General features: G+C 44.2%; 1 protein-coding gene across 1 annotated transcript in view; it reads left to right on the forward strand.

Moving 5' to 3' along the window:
* The window catches only part of TEX9 (testis expressed 9), a 55,132-nt gene that overhangs the window by 21,244 nt on the left and 12,967 nt on the right, over positions 1 to 20,921 (forward strand). The window contains exons 6-10 of the mRNA XM_030578239.1: positions 5,317 to 5,365; positions 6,773 to 6,855; positions 9,938 to 10,113; positions 13,275 to 13,357; positions 18,648 to 18,821. Coding sequence (XP_030434099.1) covers positions 5,317 to 5,365; positions 6,773 to 6,855; positions 9,938 to 10,113; positions 13,275 to 13,357; positions 18,648 to 18,821 — 565 coding nt within the window. The remainder of the gene's footprint in view (positions 1 to 5,316; positions 5,366 to 6,772; positions 6,856 to 9,937; positions 10,114 to 13,274; positions 13,358 to 18,647; positions 18,822 to 20,921) is intronic.

The following is a 20,921-nucleotide window of genomic DNA, read 5'->3' on the forward strand; positions in this document are numbered from 1 at the left end:
GCTTTACAGCGCTGCAACTTTCGCACTCGGGTGTGAAAAAAACACACACCCCCGAGCGCTACAAGATGCAGCGCTGTAAAGCCTCAGTGCAAACAGTGCGACAGCGCTGGCAGTGCGGCTCCCAGCGCTGCAGGCTTCACCTGTAGAGGATGTGGAGTACATGCAGCACTGGGAGAGCTCTCTCCCAGTGCTGGCGCTGTGACCACACTCGAAACTTCAAAGCGCTTTGAAGTGCAAGTGTAGCCATACCCTGAGTCAGAAAACATGTTTGGAAAGACTCTCCAGTTCTTTGTATTAACAGTATCTAGAGCATTGTGCAGATAACGCTTGTGTTTGTGAATAGGGAGGTTTGAATGTGAGTGTAGTTCCCATTGTTAAAGTAGGGTGAGCATAGAGATCTGTTTCTGTCTGGATTAGGTGTAACCAAATGGAGGTAGAGGTGGTGAGAACTGACAACCTTTGTCCAAACCAAGATGTTTTCTAAACCTCAAAATATAAAGTTAAGGGAGTGCAGTTAACTTTGGCGTAAAATTTAAATATTATGAAAACAAATTTTTGTAAGCCTGCAGTTGAACTATTCATTTGTTTAAAACATTGATAAAATCATTTTAAAACAATCTACTCCAGTGGCTGAAATGCAAATATTGCAGCACTAAGAACCTGGCAGTAAAACTGATTAAGTGGCTTTTCGTTGGCCATGTGGAGATAAATGGAAAAAAGAAGCATAAGTAGTGAAAAGTAAAGTAGATTTTTGTTTTTACTGTAAGATGTAATTAGTAACAATTATAACACATATTAAGCTTAGTGTTTACTTTCTTCAAAATTTGCATTTAATGTGTCTACACTATACCAGATGAATCATGACCCAGAAAAGAATCAGTTTTCCTTTTCCAAAGCTGCATTTCTCCTGTATTTAAGAAGAATAGTAAGATGTCGATTTGTCAGTAAAAGAAGTAGATATAATTCTGAACACAAGGAGCAGATATGTTGTGCAAAATATCTTCATAGTCCTTTTATGGCCACACTTTAACCTTTCTGAGTCTGTTTCTCTAGCTATAAAATGGGTATAACAACTGTATAGGTTTTTGTTTTCTGACCATTGTTTTCAGCTCTACTGATGAAAGACACTATAAAAAGGGTTGGTATATAATAGCACAGGGGTGGGCAAACTTTTGGGTCCAGGGGCCACATCGGGGAACAGAAATTGTATGATGGGCCATGAATGCTCACAAAATTGGGGTTTGGGGTATGGAAGGGGATGTGGGCTCTGAGATGGGGCTGGGAGTGAGGAGTTTGGGGTGTAGGAGGATGCTCATGGCTGGGACCGAGGGGTTTTGAGGGTGGGGGGGATCAGGGCTGGGGCAGGGGTGCAGGAAGGGGTGCAGGCTCTGGGGTGGGGCTGAGAGGTTTGGGGTGCAGTAGGGTGCACCGGGCTAGGATCGAGGGGTTTGGAGAGAAGGAGGGGGATCAGGGCTAGGGCATGAGGAGAGGCTCAGGGGGTGCAGGTGCCGTGCGGTGCTTACCTCAAGTGGCTCCTGGAAGCAATGGCATGTACCTTTTCCGGCTCCTATGTGGAGGCATGGTCAGGCGGCTCTGTACCCTGCCCAATCCACAGACGTTGCCCCTGCAGCTCCCATTGGAGTGTATAGGAGCCAGAGCAGGGCCATGCCACAGCTTCTGAGAGCCGCGTGGTGCGGCCCCTGACTCTGCACCCCAGCTGGAGCACTGAGGGGGCCAGAGCCATGTAGTGTGGCCCCCCACCCCAGCGCTCTGGCTGGAGCAGGGCTGAGCTGCGTGGTCCAGTCCTCGACCCAGCGCCCCGGCGGGAGCGCTGGCGGGGGGGGCAGAGCCACGTGGTGTGGCCCCAGCCCCAGCGCTCTGGCTGGAGTGGGGCTGAGCTGCATGATCCAGTCCTCGACCCAGCGCCCCTGCTGGAGCGCCAGAGCGGGGCCGAGCCATGTGGTCAAGTCCCTGACCCTGTGCCCTGGCCGGAGCGCTGGTGCAGGGCTGAGCCATGCAGTGTGGTTCCTGACCTAGTGCCCCGGCTGGAATGGGGCCGAGCTGTGTGGTCCGGCCCCCAACCCAGTGCCCCTGCCGGAGTGGGGCTGAGCAGAGTGGTACAGTCCCTGACCTGACCCAGCGCCCTGGCTGGAGCGCCAGAGCAGGGCCGAGCCATATGGTGTGGCTCCTGGCGAAAGCAGGGCCAAGCCGCGTGGTCCAGCCCCCGACCCAGCACCCCGGCTGGAGCAGGGCCGAGCTGCGTAGTCCGGTCCCCGACCCAGTGCCCCGGCCGAAGTGGGGCCGAGCTGCATGGTCCGGCCCCTGACCCAGCGACCTGGCCGGAGCACTGGTGCAGGGCCAAGCCATGTGGTCAGTGCCCCGGCCAGAATGCTGGTGCAGAGCCGAGCATATGGTGTGGCTCCCAACCCAGTGCCCCGGCCGGAGCAGGGCCAAGCCGCATGGTGCAGCTTGCAGGCCAACTTAAAACAGCTCACGAGCTTGATCTGGCCCACAAGCTGTAGTTTGCCCACTCCTATAATAGCACATTCCTGTGCCACAGGAATAAAAGTATTGGATTCTGAGACAGAGTGCTCAAAGTTTAGGATCCTGCTAAAAGTTGCAGTTTACTGTAGTTGACATTGATCTCGCTGGCATACCAAATCCTGTAGAGTAAACGGGGTATAACAGAGGGGTTTCATAAACAGCAGACAGATTGTATATAAGAAAAGTTATCTTTTCTTGGGGGACAAAATAAAGGTCTTATTTCCTTCTAAAATGTGTAAATTGGACACCAATGTTTTGCTTACAGAATCCTCCTGTGTTCCTACAGCTCTGATTACTCTCTGTTCATTTGCACTTTTTTTTTTTACTGATAAGTAGTACAGCATGAGACATGACCCTCCTCTGTTTGATACTGCTTCAGGAAGAAGATAAATGGTTTTTGTGAAGAGAATAGATGCATCTCAACATGGACCATTTATCTGCAACAGTCATCTATTTAAAGCAAAAAACAAAATACCAAACAAGGTGCACCCCCAAACTTACACGGTTTTTTTGTTACAGATATTCTCAGCAGTAACCTACAGGATATTGCCTTTTTCTTGAACATCTGCGGGTGGTCTTTGAGTGTGACAAGTGTCCTTGATCAGCCACAGTTTGGTGCTCTTAAACAGAGTATCTACTTTAGAAAAATTTGGCTTAGGAGAAGCCACCTGGAGTCAGTGGCACATGCATGTTGAAATTTCAGGAGCGAGCATAAGGCAAGCACCGTTAGTCAGTCACAGGGGAGAAATGTGTTACATGCGTAAGTCCAAAATAGTATTTGGTAGCACATCTCTGACAGCCCTTACAGGTACAGGTGTTACAGCTGGTTTAGAGTGGAATAAAAGGAGTAAAAAGATGCAGAGGGAAGAAAATTTCTTTAGTTTTTAATACCAAGTAATAGGTGGCAGATGTGTCTGAAAACAATTTTTTTAAAAAGCATTTTATGGCCAGCACTCTCTCCCTTTTTTTTTAACCTATTCAATTTGTAACCTAATTTTCAGCTCTCAATATTTGGTCAAATAGTTTGGGGTTCTCTGTTTCTGCCTGTAACAGTCAGGGAGCATCTTTAAGAGCAGGTGCTATGTCTCCAAGCATAATTTAGGGTTGGCCATATAAGACCAGGAACACTGGAAATATCTGCAGGAGGGATTGTTTGGAGTTGTCTGACTGAGGGAGTGAGGCAACCAGCCAAGTCTATAAAAGAATAAGCCTGTGGTTTGCTGGAAAGATGGGGAGTGGAAGAATGGCCTAGGGTTGGACTTGTCAGAAGGCTAGAGAGCTGAAAAAACAGTCAGAGGCAGGTGGAATAGAGATAGGAAGAGGCCTGTAAGAGATTTAGGGACAGGGCAGAGAAGAAGTCAAGGAAGGGGTATTACCAGAAAGAAGTAGCAAGGGCAAAACAGTGTGGATGGCCATTCATATCTTATCATTTTACCCAGTTGGAAGCCAAGGAGGGTATCTGCATCATCGTTCCTACTCTGGGTTCATCCACTTTCTTTCTTTGGTGGTCCTCTGATTCAGCAGTGTTGGATCCCTGATACGATTTAGCCCTTTGGCTAAGTCATGCAAGTCCTCCATCACATCTGGAGGGGCCAAAACAAGTCTAATGGACACAAAATCATCTTCTGGCCTTCCTCAGAACACACAGTTCTTCCCATGGTTGCTCAGGGTCCACCTTCACAGGGCCACACAATGTCTTTAACTCAAGATGGACTGCACTTCCTTTTCTAGACCCCTACTAGGATCAGCAATCCTTTTACCCTGTTGGTAGAGGGCTATAGGAGGAGATGGGGACTTTTCCCCACCTTTGCTGAAAATCCCAGTTCGCTAAGTGAAAGTGTCAACTTCCAGCCATGTTATTTTGTCCAGGTTATTTTCTTCTGATTGTACCATCCTCAGGGTCTTTTGATGTCCTGGCCCTAGGCACCTCCTAGACTTTTTCACAGTTCTGTTCAACCAGCTTTCCTGACTGTCTTATCAAGCTTGTTACCGTAGAAAGACCAACTGTAGGTGATACCTCCACTCCCTACCTAGCCCACTGAGCCACAGACTTTTAAAATATGGTCTTGGAAAGTCACGTGGAACACCAAGTCACATGACCATCACTAATCCCCACATAGCACTCCCTCCTCCCCTGTTTAGTTAGTTAGTTAGTGTTGTTTACTAACAGACCTCTTGAGTAGAGACTGAGAATAGCATCACCACATTTTTTGTTATTTGTGCAAACAATGAGCTTTACATAGATGTACCATACCAAGAGCATCCTGTGTAAGTGAAATATGTGGGGAAATAAAACCTATGTCCCTGTGTGTGGGCTCAGTCAGGACTACAATTCTATCTCTTTACGATCAGCATTGAAGGAGGGTTAAGAAAGGGTGAGAAATCACATAAATAAGGTATTTGCAGGGTTTTTTTTTAATTTGCTTCCACAGAGATGCCTTGGGAATTTAACTCATCTCAGCCTACCACATGGTAAACAATTTAAAATTTCTTTCACTGATCAGTCCTTAGTCTTGAACTTCTTTTATTCTTTATCATTGAAGACATTGAATTCCCAAACCAACTGGATTTATTGGATTAAAAGAAAAATAATTTTAGTAAAAAAAGCAGTTGGTACATTTTCTCCAATTTTACCTTCACTTTTACTGTTGTATGTAAAATGTCAGAACCAGCAGAATAAAAAGCAATTCATTTTGGAATATTTTTTCTTTAAGTATTTGTTTTATTTTGAAATTACAAAACAATTTACTTTCATTTTATTTTTCTTTTCAGAGATGTGCTTTCTCCTGAACTGCCAGTCCTTACATTTTCACATATTAAGGTACTGAAATCCGCAAACTTTGCTCTTTCATGGAATTACCCGATAGATATGCCTACCATTCTAGAAACTGTACTGAGTGGCTAAAATCTATGGAGTGTTTAAAGCAGAAGTCTGGGAGACTCCTGGGTTCTGTTTTTGCAAATTGCTGTGCTACTGACTTGCTAGGTGACCTTACGCTAGTCACTTAGGCCTGGTCTATGCTAGAACATTGTCAGCTTACCTGTGCCATTCAGATGTGAAAAATCCACACCCCCAGAGTGGCATAGTTCACCTGACCTTGCCTACAGTGCAGATAGTGCTAGCTCAACATAGTTACTGCCTCTCTGGGAGGGGGATTACCTATGTTGACAGGAGAACCCCTCCTGTCAGCATAGTTAGTGTCTACACTGAACTGCTGTAGCGACGCAGCTGTGCTGCTGTAGCATTTCAAGTGTAGACAACTTTTTAGGAGTGAAATATGGCCCAGAAACTATGTAAAATGGAGCTATTATTTCAGTATGTATAACATTTTGAGATCCTTAGATTAAAGGTGACATGTAAAATTTTATAATACTGCCTTTTTCTTAGACAAAATTTCTGTGTATTTCTTCTCTTGTCTGTGTAATGTTAATGGCAATACTATTATTTTTCAGTTAAAGTCCTCTTCAAGAAGTTAACGAGCAAAATAACTGGATATTATGAGAAGAAAATAATGGATAAACAAGGCCAGGAACAAATGCAAAGATTCACTAGCTTCATAAGCTTTAGCTACATTGCATCCTTTAGGGATTCAGCTAAAGTTTCCACAGTGTTTCCTTTAAGAAAGACCTTAGCAAAGAAAGCTGATTTTTGGAGAATCTTAATTTGGGAGTAAGCTCAGAAAGTTACTCAGTAACTTTACTGCAGAAGAAGATATAGCAAGACTAAAAATATGCTAATTCCATTGGTGACTTAGAAGGGGTGTCAAACGCTGTCAACAGCAATGTCTGTTAACCTGAGATTGTACTCATGAGCCAAGTGTATGATGGATTCAGCTTGGTGTCTAGGTGGAATAATCTTGCTTATTTAGTTATAGTACATTAGAAGTGTTTGTACATTAATAGCTCAATAACAGTTGTGTTTCTTATTTGTGCATACTCATGACTGCATATGCAAGTCCGTTCTGAGTATGCAAATAAATAGGTGTTCAGTCACTTGTACATGCAAACAACATGTCTGCACATGCAGTAGCAGTAAAAATATTTGCAAATTGGGCAAAAAAAGTTTTAGTTTCTTGGGCGTCTCAGGCTTTGAAAATCAGACTGTTTAAAATATTCCTTTTGACTGTCATAATTTGACTACAGGAAAATGGAGAAATAGTTGTGCTAGAAAAAGTGTCATGGTCTCAGTAGTCAGGATCATATTTATGATAATAGCTTTTTTCCCTAGCAACCAAACAAAAAATCTGGTTCCATGTCTACAGCTCAGAACAGACCACACTCTGGCAGTAAGGTGAAGAGAACAACTTCAAGGTACATTAATTGTACACTGCATTTGTATTTATTTAAAAATCTGTACTCTGGTAATGAAATGAGAATAGTTTTAGTTGATTTTTTTTATATTGATACACATTTATGCAAATATACTTTGTGTCTGAAATGTCTTACAGTTTACTTAATCCTATTTCTGCTCTATGCTTGCCTACATAAAGCAACTGGAAATCTTTAATGAGTAGCCATGGTTAACACTATAGCAATGAAACTGTGGCTTATCACAAATTTAAAACAAAGGACTTGTCAAGGCTGTGATTTAAACTTTTTCCTTAATGAAAGAGAAATAAGCAGATCTCTACCTATTGGTCCTGGTTTGGAAAGCATTTTACTAGAGGCACCTGAAATGAATGCACTTGAGCACAGAAGTTCAGAGTCATTGAAGCTGAAAAAGGGGAAGAGTAAGGCCCATAGTTCCCAAAGGCATCTATCTACATATTTTAGTGTGCCTAAAATAAGTATCTGAGCTCAAGATTCACCAAGGTGACAGACAAGAGGCAAAGATAGGGGCAAAATGTGTAGGGTACTTTAATGTTGTGAGAAGTTTTCATTGATGGAGGTAGGTAGAAAATTAATCTACTAGCCCTAATCTCTTTATAAGGCACTTTTGATATGGTCTAAAACTTAGAAAGGGAGTGTACTAGGGTTCACTAGGGCCTAGCAGGCCTAGGGGTCTGGCCCATGACTCAGTCTGAGTCTTGGGATGGTCTTGCCAAGGAATATGAAAGCCTAGTAGTTGAGTTACAGTTCTCCCATCCCCTGGTGCTCCCTGGGTTGCCCTGGTCAGGTGGAGGGGGAAGGGTTGGGGACCCCAGGCCCTGCCACTCCACCAGGTCCCAGCCCAACTAGTGAGGAGAGTCTCAGTTCTCTCTGGCTGGTACAAAAAACTAACCTCCTCAGGGCTACGTCTTTTTCCTCCTGTTCTCGCTTCAGTTTGTAGCATGGTCATGGCGCTTTGCTTCCCTCTCAGCAAAGGATTGCTCTCACAGTCTCAATAGTTCAAATAGTCTGTGGGGTGTTCCCAGTGTCCACTTGCTCCTCGTCAGGGAGAAGTGGGGAAGAGGCAAGAAAAAGGGAGACAAGCCCTTCACTGCCTACTTGTGTCTTATCCAGAGTCTAGATTCTTCCCCTGTAGATAGATCTCTCTGTCCCAGAAGCTACAGCCTGGCTACTTTCCTGCAGCCAGTCTCTCCTTTGCTTTTCCCCTCCTTATCTTTCCGTCTCCTTGTAAGCAGGCCATCCATTTGGAGCATGCTCTGTAACTGCTGAAGGGCGGGGCCTTCTTATCCCAGTACTACTGCTTTAGTCTTAGTGAGGGGTCAGTAAACCACATCAGAGGGAGACCAGGTGACATTTCAAGTAGCAGGAGAGGGACAAATAGTATTTTTGATAGAATGGAGGTGGGAGCAGAATAAGGAGGATCTCTCAGTAATCATGGGATGAGATGGTACATTTTAGCATATGTATAACAGAGGGAGGGGTGGGCTTCAGTAGAATTAGATGAAACAGCAAGAGTCACTGGCTGTGAGGGGGAAAGAGTGGGAGGTCAAAGATGACACCAAGGTCGTGCACTTGAGATGGAGGATAGCAGAATTGTCAGGAATAGGAGAGCAGAGAGGGATTAATGAAAGAGATTAGTAGCTCAGTCTTGGGGGTGAGTGCATTTGATACAGTAGATGTGAAATAGGACAGGAAGCTGAAATCAGGACAAGCAAAATGGATTTGGAAATCTGAATTTAGAACAGATGAAGGTCACCAAAGAAAAAATAGTGAATGAGTATGACAGAATTCTGAAGGATGCCATTGCCAACTGATAGTGAGAGGGTAATACATGGAGTGGCCATAGGAGATACCAGAGAAGAGGTCAAAAAGGTTGGAGAAAGGCAGTGTCTATGGCAGAAGACCAATGTAGATAGATTATCTTGATCAAAAGGAACACTTTTATATTGTAATTTTAAATATCTTAATAAAGCCTTTCCTTTCCAGGCTAAATAATCATTGCTGTTGGCAGCCTTCTTCACTAAGAAGATGAGTTTCTCTGCACACAATATGGCTGTCACACAGAATTTGAAACAAAGTGTTTTATTTCTTCCTGGGTGAAGCAAACAATGGCCCAGGGGCCACATCCGGCCCTCCAGATGTTTTAATCTGGCTCTCGAGTTCCCGCTGGAGAGCAGGATCTGAAGCTTGCCCCCTCTGGCACTGCAGCCGGGGAGTGGGTTCGGGGGCTTGCCCCATTCTGCATGGCTCCCAGAAGCAGTGGCATGTCTCCCCTCCGGCTCATATGCGTAGGGGCAGCCAAGGGGCTCTGCATGCTGCCCCTGCAGCTCCCATTGGCCAGGAGCCAATGAAAGCTGCAGGGGCAGTGCCTGCAGACAAGGCAACATGCAGAGATGCCTGTCTGTGCCTTTGTGTAGGAGCCAGAGTGGGGACATACCACTGCTTCTGGGAGCTGCTTGAGGTAAGAGCCACCTGGAGCCTGCACCCCTGACCCCTTCCTGCACCCCAACTCCCTGCCCCAGCCCTGATTTCCCACTCCCGCTCTCCAAACCCTTCGGTCCCAGCCTGGAGCACCCTCCTGCACCCCAGCCCCACCCCAGAGCCTGCACCCCCCAGCCAGAGTCCTGACCCCCAACCCCTTGCTCAGGCAGGAGCCCCCTCCTGCACCCTGAACTCCTCATATCTGGCCCCACCCCAGAGCCTGCATCCCAACACCCGATTTCGTGAGCATTCATGGCCCACCATACAATTTCCATACCCAAATGTGACTTCAGGCCAGAAAGTTTGCCCATCCCTGTTCTATAGTGGCTTGGGCATGAAGGCCAGTAGATGATACTTGTTGCTACCAGTTGGAACCTAATTTGAATGTAGGAAAGATTTTGTGGTAAACGGAACAAACTTGGCATTTGTATCTTTTTTACTAATGTAAAAGGTGAAGGTAATAGCAGACTGCACATAGCTAAATGGTTTTGTACAATTATAAATGACTGCCATTTAAGTATTTTTTTAGCTTATTTGGAATACCATAACTTCAGTCTAGAAATTTCTTATTATGGAATTTTAGTGCAAAACTAAGAAGCGTTGATGTAAAAGCTGCTGATGATGTTGCCATCCTGGAGGACTTCACAGATTTTTCTCTTGCAAAGACAATTAGCAAAATTGAAGGAAAACTGGAGGAAGGAGACTTGCTTGAAAGTCTAGGTGATATTATTCCAAGTGTAGGAAATGAAATTGGAACAGGTAGGTTCCTATAGCTATGCATTTTCTTATCCTTGGTTCCTTACTGTTAGGATCTTCTGAAAAACCCTATATTTTATCATTTCTGTATAGATTATAGGAGAAAGTTCTTATAACTCTTAAATTATGTTCAGATTACTGCTCTGGGGAATGGGTGAGGGGAACAAGATGGGACTTTTCTTGTGTTTATTCCCAGGTCACATACAAATAAACATGGAAAGAATGGGTTGGTGTCCTCACTCCACTAGAAACCTAGCTTACCTTTGTTATTTAGCAGTGCATCAGCCTCTTCTGGAAGGAGATCATGTGAGTTATTCGGGACAAAATTGTGACTTTAGATCAGTGCATAACTTTTTTTAATTTCATTGGGAGTTGCAAATATGTATCTGAGAACAGGATTTGGTTTTAAGGCTGTATTTCCATAAGATAAAAATGCTTTCACAGCCTTTTGTCTTTAGGGCTAAATCCTTTCATCAGATCCATGCTGTGGATCTTGGGTAAGTAGCTTATGAAGTAATGTTTTAGCTACAATGACGAACCTTTGGATCCTTTCTTACTCCAAATGGTGTTTTTACAGTGGGTGTAGAAATAAGTAGAATGTGAGAAGAGATTGTAGCATTTTGTCAGTGAAGCTAAAGGCATGATGCACACCTGCCTTTCTGGCTGTGGTATGACAAGCTGGTAAAGTTATGAAATGGTTTATGTGGTTCTGTGACAGGGTGCACTCACCTCTCATCGGCACCTCCTGTCAGCTATGTGTGATCCTGCATTTTTTTGGTGCCACCTGTAAGTTGTTGACCTGTGCCGGCACCTCTCTGGAGGGCTGACCCACTGGCTAAGTCACACACAGTCTGAAATGGACTAATCCCTTCCGAGTGACAAAGGTCCAACAAGGACTATTGCTGTGCCCTTTTTGTGTCTGTAGCCCTGTCTCTGTGCAGTTCTCATCCCCTTCTGGGCTAGCTTTAAGCCTGTCCATGCCCTGTTGCGGAGCACTACCCCCAGGGCTTTCTCCCTGGAAACTTTGTCCTCAACAGTTGTCTGGTGTCTCAGCTCTCCAGCCAGGTAACTCTTTAACTTCAGTCCCCTTCTAGGGGTTGGTGGTAACCAAGAGTTCACCAGACAGCGTGTCTGCCCTTGTCAGGGTCTTCAGCCCTGTACCTGAACCCTTTAAATTCCAGTCCTTTGTTTGGGCTCTAAACAAAACTTATCCCCTTCTTGAGGATTTGGCCACTTCACTTAGTGGCCGGTGGGGGTACTCAGGCTTGTTTACTATTCTGGGTCCCAATCCAGGGAGCCTATAAGCAGTAGCCACATACCACTGCCTCTTGTTCACTGCTGCTATTCCCTGAGCCTCTTCCCATATAGCCCCTTTCTCTTCACCCTTACCTTGAGGCTGAAGTTCTCAACTTCTCTTCTTTCTCATTAAATACCAGTGCCACCAGAACCCATTTTCTGGTTCTCCCGTGAGCTCCAGAAAAGAGCACCCTTCCTTGCTCCTCTGATCCCAGTCAGGCACTGACATGCTTAGACCATACAGCTACTTTTAACTGAGCCTCCTGCACTCTGATTGGCTACTTCTCTGCAATTTTTCTAGGCAGGCCTAACGGATCCATCTTTGCTGCTCCTTTCCTGGGGTGTGGTGTGGTAGAATCAGGAGGCCTTCAGCCAGAGGCCACAAAGGGCCCAATACACCCCATCACATAAACCCATAATGTGAAAGGAAGCATGAAGTTAGAGGTTTTACATTGTCAAAATGCTATGGTGTTGGTGTCTAACTGCATGGTGATAAGAATCAGTACTTGACAGAGGATTCAAGGGAGGAGTTGCTTGATCTTTGGCCTTCTGTGTGTTTTATGAGACACTTTGGGAATACTTATCAAGGAGAATCTATGTGAATCTCCATTATTTGTTTTATAACTTTGAGTTCTCAGCTAAAATAAGTGTGCTGTGGAGAGTATTAGAACCATCTGCTATATAAATTCAGGATGGAGAGAGGGATTAATTTAGTGCCTGACAATGGGAACAAGGCATCTTGAACTACCACCACATGATTATCTAGCCTGAGAGAGAGTGTTACTGATTGAACTCAGTGTTTGAGCATTGGAGACTGTTTCCATAACCAGATCTGGAGGCTGAAAAAGACCTTGGACTGATTTCTGCTTCTCAGATCATCCACAGGCAGTTGGAATACATGCCTGAATGTCTCCTGGACACCAGAATTTAGCAGTTAATGTTCTAAATAGGACAGTACAGATAGAATCATTGGTGACAGACAGAGAGGTTACTGGGTTCACAATAAATGGATTATCCACTGGCCCAAAAATCTCATGTAAATAACAGAGAGGCAATGGTCTGTTCCCTTCTGCTAGAATAGTGGCTTGCTTGTGGTTTGGTTCCATCCACCCACGCCCCACAAAGTTACCTCCACCAAGCCAGTTACTCAAGCTTTAAGCAGGGATGGGTGAATTTCATTGTAACTGAACAAAAAACCTTCAGTGCTTACTGCTTGAAAGCTAGATGGCTCAAGAGTAATGTAACAGAGCTATTTGCATATTTAAAATCCAGCCAAAATTGATAGTAGTCACTCTCTAACAGCTATTGCACTGGCCTATGTGAAATGATTTGGTGATCTCAGTTCAGTTCCCTGTCACAGATACCACCCTCACAGTAGACATTCTTAATGGCAGTCAGTCACAGCAGAGGGGCTTTGGGCTGAATCTGCATAAAGACTGCACTACTTTCTCACTTTTAGATGTGGTTCCTTGAGGCATATTGTCATGACAGTTTCAGGGAAGCTTGCACTTCCTGTCCAATCTCTACCTGTGCGGTGGATCAGCATAGAGAGGCCATTTCCACAATAATCTTTTTTTATGTTTTAAGAGTGCTGAATTTAGTAAGGGTTTTTTGTTTTGTTTTTGTTTTTTTAAAGCTATTCACAGCTTGGTCTAAGAACAAGCAAATTACACAAAAATTTTATTTGGAAATTAGTTTTTTTCATAATTGCATTAAACAGTATGTATGGTGTATTTTGTAAACAAGTCTACAGTTGACAATTTGTTCCTAATGTGATGCAGTTTGAATCAAAGCAAATAAAAATCAGTCATATTTCATAGAAGTATTTATAAGTTAAAGGTATTAAATATGAGTATTTAAATTCACAGAAGCCCAGATCAGATTTCTTAAGGCAAAGCTGCGTGTTATGCAGGAGGAGCTGGATAGTATAGTACGTGAATGTAGTAAAAAGGTAAGAATTGAGTGTTCTTATTCAGTGGAGACTGAATATGTTCCCCTTCCATTTAAAGCTGTTGTTAATTCAGCTGTATTAGGATACATAGTGGGATGCTATAGCTTCAGTTATTGGACAGTGAGGGTTCTACATAAATATTTTTCTTCTTTATGAACCCAGAGCCTAGAATATGGTTTTCTGTGTTTCATACATATTTAATCTTTAGTCTAAAGATTTAAAAGTATAATTTAAAAAAATTCATAGGATGTTTTAAACCATCATATTCTATGTGATCCAATTTATAGGCAAGGAGCAGTTTTCAAAACAGAGTCTATTACACTTGTACTGCGTGATCTGTACTGATTGACTGCCTCTTTCTGGTGCTAATTTAAGGTGTTGGAAGGTGCAAAACCCTAAATGGTTTGGGGCTAGTTTACCTTAGAGATCGCCTCTCTCCCAGTGCAATTCTGTGATAGCTGTGATAACTGAGATTCTTCTTCAATTGGTTGTAGACAGATATTGCACTCAGATGCATACATGCCCAGTATACTGAAGCCGGAGAACTTTGCTTAGCAGTACCTGTCAGGGCGGTGGTTGCATTATCTGGCCCTCATAGCAGCCCCTCCTATGGCTATACAAGTTCAGTGGCACTCCAACCCCCCTGGGTTCCTTCTCACCGCGCACAGCTTGTGTTGGAGCTTCCCATACAGATTTTACATCACACTTTCTGATGACAACAGTGAGATTATCTGTAAGTAGTTAATTAGTAGTATACTTGTAGCTATTAGTGCAAGAATTACTTCCATTTATAATGTTACATGATGCTGTGCCCTCACTAGGATTTAAGCATTGTCCTTTGTATGGGATGGTGTAAAGTATGGGATGGTGTAAAGACTCACCCCTGCGGCACCTCCTGCTGGTGACTCCTGGGAATTAGCTCATTCTAGGTCTGGAGCGCCCTCTGGAGGCCAATGATCTGCCTGTCTTCTGGCCTCTGTGTCCCTCCCTGGACCCAGTGCTCTTTTACCTGAGGTGCTGCCCCCTGGCAGTAACCCCTTTCTTTCTGGGTTTCCCCTCCCTGGGGAACCCCCACCCACTATCCCCACCTTGCCTCAGTATATGGCTACTGCCAGTTATCATCTAGTCCCCTCTGCCCTAGGGCAGACTGCAGTATCAGCCTATTCATCACTGGCAAGATTGGGTTTGGACCTGCTGCCTTTCTTACCCCTGGGCTGCTCTCTGCAACCCCTAGTACTCTTTGGCCTTCTGCTAGGCCATAGCCTGAGGCTTTCCAAGCTGGAGCTCCCCAGCCCCTCCACCTTTCCCCAGCCCTGCTCCACTCAGGTTCTTTGTTTCCAATTCCTTGCAGCCAGGCCCTTCTCTCTCTACAGGCAGAGGAAGACTGTTTGGGCTTCTGGCCGACAGCTTTTTATAGGGGCCAGCTGGGCCTGATGGGAGCATGGCCACAGCTGAGCCTACTTTCCCCAATCAGCCCAGGCTTCTTGCCCCAGCCACAACCTTCCCTCAGGGCTGTTTTAAGCCCTTCAGGGCAGGAGCAGAGTAAGCACCCTGCTACAGGTGGCTATCATCCACGCAACCAGGGAGAGGAGGTTGGCCGATGGGGACTCCAGTGACTGTGGGGCTTGTTTCCGATCCTTGGTCCGTTCACGTATCCGGGCGGAGTTCCTCTAGGCAGCGTCCAGTGGCTCCCTTGATGCCTTCGAGGAGCAGTGGGTGCTGTCCGGGCTTCTCTGCTCGGTGTCCCCGTCAGGTTCCCTTATTATGACCCTTTGACTGCACTCCTGTCCCTGTTCTTTTCTTAGTTGTCCCCCGTAATCAGTGGGTTCTGTGGTCCTGTGGGTCCTCCCCTTAGGCTGGGGTGGGGGATCCTTTAGCAGTGGGCGGGCTTCGCCCACCCACTTCCCAGACACCAATAGTACAGGTGGCTATCCCCAAAGTGATCCTCCATATGTAATGTTTGCTGTGTCTTGGAGAGGGGCATGTTAAGGAAAAGTTCTCCATTTGTTACTTCTTTATGGAAAGAATTCAGGTTGCTCAGGACTTATGTTTAAAATAGCACCTCATGGAACATGCCATGAAGTCAGTTTTGGTCCTGGGGCCTTTTGCAGCTCATCAGGCCTGTCAGTCCTCTGAGCTGGTGCAGACCCCTGATAGGCTGCCAGATCCAGATTATTCTCCTTGGAGAAGATGACACAGATCTCCTTCCCCTGGTGCCCTGAGGAGGAGAACTCGTAAAAACTAATCAGAGTCATTCCAATACTCAGAGAGATTCTTTCTCCTCTTCTTGGAGGAGTGCTATTCTGGCCATCCTCATTGGTCCTCTTTGAGTCATTAGCAACTTGATCCATTGTCTCTCCTTTCCTAAAAGACAGTTGTTCTTGTTGCTATAACTTCCACAAGAAGAGTCAGTGAAATGCAGGCCCTTATGGCAAAGCCTCCCATACACAGTTCTTCTAAAACAAAGTTTTCTTGAGGCTACATCCAAAGTTTTTGTCCAGACTAGTTTCACCTTAACCAGGTTATTTATTTACCTGTATTTTCCAAGCCGCACTCACATGCAAATGAACAACGGCTTCATATGTTAGATGTGAGGTGGTGCATGGTGTTCTATCAGGAAAAGACCAAATAATTTATTCATCAATTGGCTTTTTGTCTCTTATGTGGATGGGATGGAAGGGCAGGTGGTCTCTGTGCACACAGTTGCCAGGTGGATAACTTCCTGTATTACTACAGCTTATGAAGTAGCTCAGACCATGCCCCCACAGATGTTATAGGGTAATTTGACAAGACCTCAGACCAATCTGATTGATTGCATTTGTCAGCAATGTTTCAATATTGGATGTTTGTAGGGCTGCAACATAGTCTTCTGTATGTACTTTTGAGAAACATTATGCAATTACTATGGCATCAAGTCAGATACAAACTTTGGGAAGGCAATTCTGCAGTCACTATTTCAGTAGACTGTGAGCCCCACTTTCTACTAGACAAGTGAAATACATGTCTGCAACCACTAAAAGGAAAAAAATATACTGTTCTTTAGGATGTGGGTGAAGACTGTATTCCATGAACCACCCTCTGTCTCCTCTGCATCAGTTTCCTGTCTTAGATTCCAGTGTGAAGGAATTGATGGGGGTTGGGGTGGTACCACCTTTATATTGCCCTGGGTGGGGCTATAAGGGCCAGAGAATCACACCAACACCAGGCAGAGATGGGTCTACTTGACTGAGGACTCCTTACTAAGAAAACCAGGTGGGCTTTTCACCAAAGCTGATCCAGAAAATACAAGGGTGTGCTATCTGCCAGGAGCTAATACGTGGGCTGTGGACCCGAAACTGAAGAGAATCCTAATGGGAGCAGGAAAGAATCCACTGATCCTGCTTCTGGAGAACAAATGATACTGCTAGATTTTCACTGAGACACGTCAAGGAAGACTATGCCAGACTGAGGAAGATGCTTAAAGAAATGGAGGCTCGGGTGACCTTCATCATGATTCTACCCTCCTCAGAGGAGGAGAATGAAGGAGAGACAATGTGATGGTCAACAGATGGTTCAGGCAGTAGTTCTGTAAGGGAGGGCTTTGGGATGTTTGACACTAGGAGGCATTCGTGGATTGAGGATTGTTTTCATGGGATGGTCTCCACCTGAGCAGAGAGAGAAATAGTCTCCTGCCCCTAGCCTTGGCCCCTAGCTGAGTCTCCTGCTCCTGGCCCCAACCTCAGCCCCTAGCCATGGGCTCTGGAAGGGAATTTGGGTGTGGGAGGTAGCTCAGGGCTGGGGTAGGAGGCTGGGGCATGGGCTGTGGGAGGGAGTTACTGTGCACGAGGGGTTTCCAACCTAGGACAGGGAGTTCAGGGTGCAGACTCTGGCCAGATGGGTCCCGATCGACAGTGCAGTGGGGCTAGGGCAGACTCCCTGCCTGCCCTGGCTCCGTGCTGCTCACAGAAATAGCTGGCATGTCGAGCCCCTGGGTGAAGGCACGGCCAGGCGGTTCTAAATAGTGCACACTGCCTGTGCCTGCAGGCACTGTCCCTGCAACTCCCGTTGGCTCTGGTTCCACAGGGACATGCCGTCCGCTTCCATGAGCTGTGCGGAGCTAGGGCAGGCAGGGAGTGCCTTAGTCCTGCTGTGCCGCCGACCAGATTTTTAATGGCCCAGTCAGCGGTGCTGACCGGATCTCTAGGGTCTCTTTTTGACTGGGTGTTCTGGTCGTAAACCAGACGTCTGGCAACCCTATGTATAAGTAGCATATAGGATATCATAATGTATAATTTTTACTGTTTGTTAACATTTAGGATATAGCAGAAGGCTGATTTCCTCCAAAGGAAGTTCATGTTAATATGTTTGTTTGTTTGTTTTTTTCAGGGGTGTGGGGCAGGTTTGTTCTCTTAAAAGTTGAAGAAACTTTCTCCTCAAAAACTTTTGGATGTGGCATGATTTTTTTTCCCAAGTCTTTGGACTTGTCTGTATTAACTCTGATTTATATGACAATATTCAAGATATTTCATACTCTAAAGGAAAAAATGATTTCTAAGTCATAACATTATTTAAAATAGGGATGTAATTTGGTAAATAGGACATGAAAATTCAGCTGTTGCTGTATACCACTTGATTTTAAAATCAATGAATTTGGGTACTTGAGGTATCCAAGAATGAGCTGTGATTGTAACTCAAAAGTCAATGATCTCACTAAAAGTTGGGAACTGATAACTTTTTTGTAATTGTGATGAAAATTCAAAGTATCCACCCTTTCTTTCTCTTATTGAGATCTTTTTTTAAACATTTGTTTATAAGTATTCTCACAAATGTTACTATTCTGAATTTGTGTTGTAGAACATCTGCATGGCTTTACTATACAGGTTATTCTATAACTAATGATGGCTATCACAGTATTGTGCTGTGATCTTCCATGCCTTGAACCTTAAATTACTAAAGTTTTATTTAAAGCATATATACAATTTGGCATATTGTTCAAATTAGACTAGATAAAATTTGGTAAAAAATTAAAATTTACTCAAGTGTTGACTAATAGCAAAATTTAAGATATCTTTTTGTTTTGTTTTGTTAACCAAACTGGATTGTGAACTCCACTGTGAGTTGTCAGGTATTGCTTATGAGAGAAATGTGGTTTTCAAAACTTTTTAAAAATTAAGACACCAGTGATCACAACAATATCTGCAAAAAACATGTACTAATGACACCATATTAAGTTATGGAAAAATGCTCTCTCATCCTAAAACATTCTTAAAACATTCATTAATTTATAAATTTATGAATTATTGACTGACAGGATGATGAGAATCGGCATTTAAACTCTCGGGTTAAAGAAACTGAGGAAGAACATGCTAGACTCCAGCGAACACTCAGTACTCAACAGTTTCAAATTGAAAAGTACAAAATGCTGTCAGAGGAAGCTAACAGGAAAAGTGAAGGATTACAGCAACAGCTCACTGCAGTAGAAAAGGTAATGCAGCCATTCATTTCATTTCCTTAGCCTTACTTGAAGGAAAAAATATATAATTGCCACAAGTACATCCTTTACCTGAATTGCTTTACAGCAGGGCCAGCCTTAGGGAAAATGGCACCCTGGGCAAACTAGTATTTTTTGGGGGAAAAAAACAAACCCCATCACTCCTGGTCCTCACGGGCTCCTTGGGCTCCCCCCCCCCCCCATCACCTCTGCGCCCAGCTGCCTGCCCCAGTGTTTAATTTGTATTGAAAGAGATGCCGGAGGCTAGAGCTCAGCCCTGGCACAAATTAAGCACTGGCAGGGCGGCCTGATACTGGCAGGTGCTGACACCCAGCTCTGAAGGCAACGCCATCACCAGCACAGAAGTAAGGGTTGCATGGTATATGGTTTATTGCCACTTTCTGCACTGCTGCTGTGTCCTGTGGTGCCTGATGCTCAGCGTGTGGCTCAAGGAGGGCTTCGTGCTGTCACATAGGGGCTGCATCTTGCCAGAGCCCATGACCCTCCTGGCTCACCTAGGGCACCATTACAGATTTGCGGGGGAAGAAACTTTAATCATGATTCCAAGGACTACTTAGGCACCTGAAAACTCTAAGGCTTTTTGCAGATAACAACAGTATTTAGCTGACGGGAGCACTGCATCTAATTGTTATATACATTAAAAATTACACACACACACTCCAATTAAAGCCACGTTTAAAGTTTATATGTAAATTTAGAACAATCAGGAGATAATACAGCAAGATATTCCCAATCCCAAGCTTTGAGGTATCAGTTCTAGAGCTTTAACACAGTATCAGAAACACACATTTGATACTTTGTACACTATCTTTATTAGAGATACATAAAAATAAATAAAATCTGCTTAAAATCCGTGTTAATGTCATTATCTACTCTATTTCAGTCAATTGTTTTTCACTAAAAACATAATTTTAAGAAAGGAAATTTATATTTTTCTAATTATTTTGGCATTTATGTTTACCGATCACAATCATGTATGTGACTCACTGACATTTGACTCCATCATTGCTATTGGTATCATAGCTGGAACTGTATTTATTTACATGCAGATTTTAAAGCTTTTTTTTAAAAAAAAACAAAAAAACAGATACAACTAAAAATACAATTTGAAAATAAGCAACCTTCATCTGCCCAGTATCTAAAGTTGTGTGTTTAGTTAATGTTTTTTAAACTGGCACTGCTAAGGTTAGTACAAGCTAAAGTTACATTCTAGAAGGACACTTATTTGATTGTACCACTTCAAATAGCGAATGACAAAGCACAATATGATGATAAAAGTAATAATGATAATTACTCCAGCCAGGATATGTTAGGTATTTTAGAACTCACTACTCAAAGAATTAAATGTAAGCATTAGAGAAAAATAAAATTATGAAATGCACAGACCAGTCAAAATAAAAACCATCACTTTGAAAGAATAAAATTACATAGAACATACATGCATTGCAGGAAGTATCAATAAGTAACAACAGCAATATAAATATGTGTTGGCGGGATGAGTGTGAAACAGACAGCATGTGTGAGCTGGAGGACTGTGTGACACCACTAGTTGCCCCTTTAAGAGAGCTGTAGCTCTTTCAGACACAGCAGCAGCTGCCAACAGCTCCCTCCCTCTCTTGGTGAGCCCTCTCCTCTCACACACACACACCCCCACGGAGATGCGGTACATAGGCTGGGGACATCCTCACATCAGCACCCTCCGCCCTCCCTCCCCCATATAGCAAATGGGAAGCTCCCAGGAACAGTTTGCCAGGGGTGGCACCAAAACAGGGGGCAGGGCTGCAGGTGCCAGCAAAGCAGCAGGGGGAGGGGCATCCCTGCTCCAGAGATGCCCTGTTTATAACAGCATCTCTGGGCTTTTGCCCATTTTGCCCCTATGTAAGGCCAGCCCTGCTTTACAGTCAAATCGGCAGTTAACATGCATACTGACTTCTGCTTATACTGATGCTGTACATTTTGATTTAAAGATAGTGTCCAGTCAGCCAATTTAAAAAAAAAAAATTGAATAGTTTTAGATTTTTGTCCCAGAGTCCCCCAGTGGTTTTAAGGTTTTACAATCACATTTTCCTATAT

The sequence above is a fragment of the Gopherus evgoodei genome, chromosome 10, assembly GCF_007399415.2.
Source record: "Gopherus evgoodei ecotype Sinaloan lineage chromosome 10, rGopEvg1_v1.p, whole genome shotgun sequence".
Classification (NCBI taxonomy): domain Eukaryota; kingdom Metazoa; phylum Chordata; order Testudines; family Testudinidae; genus Gopherus; species Gopherus evgoodei.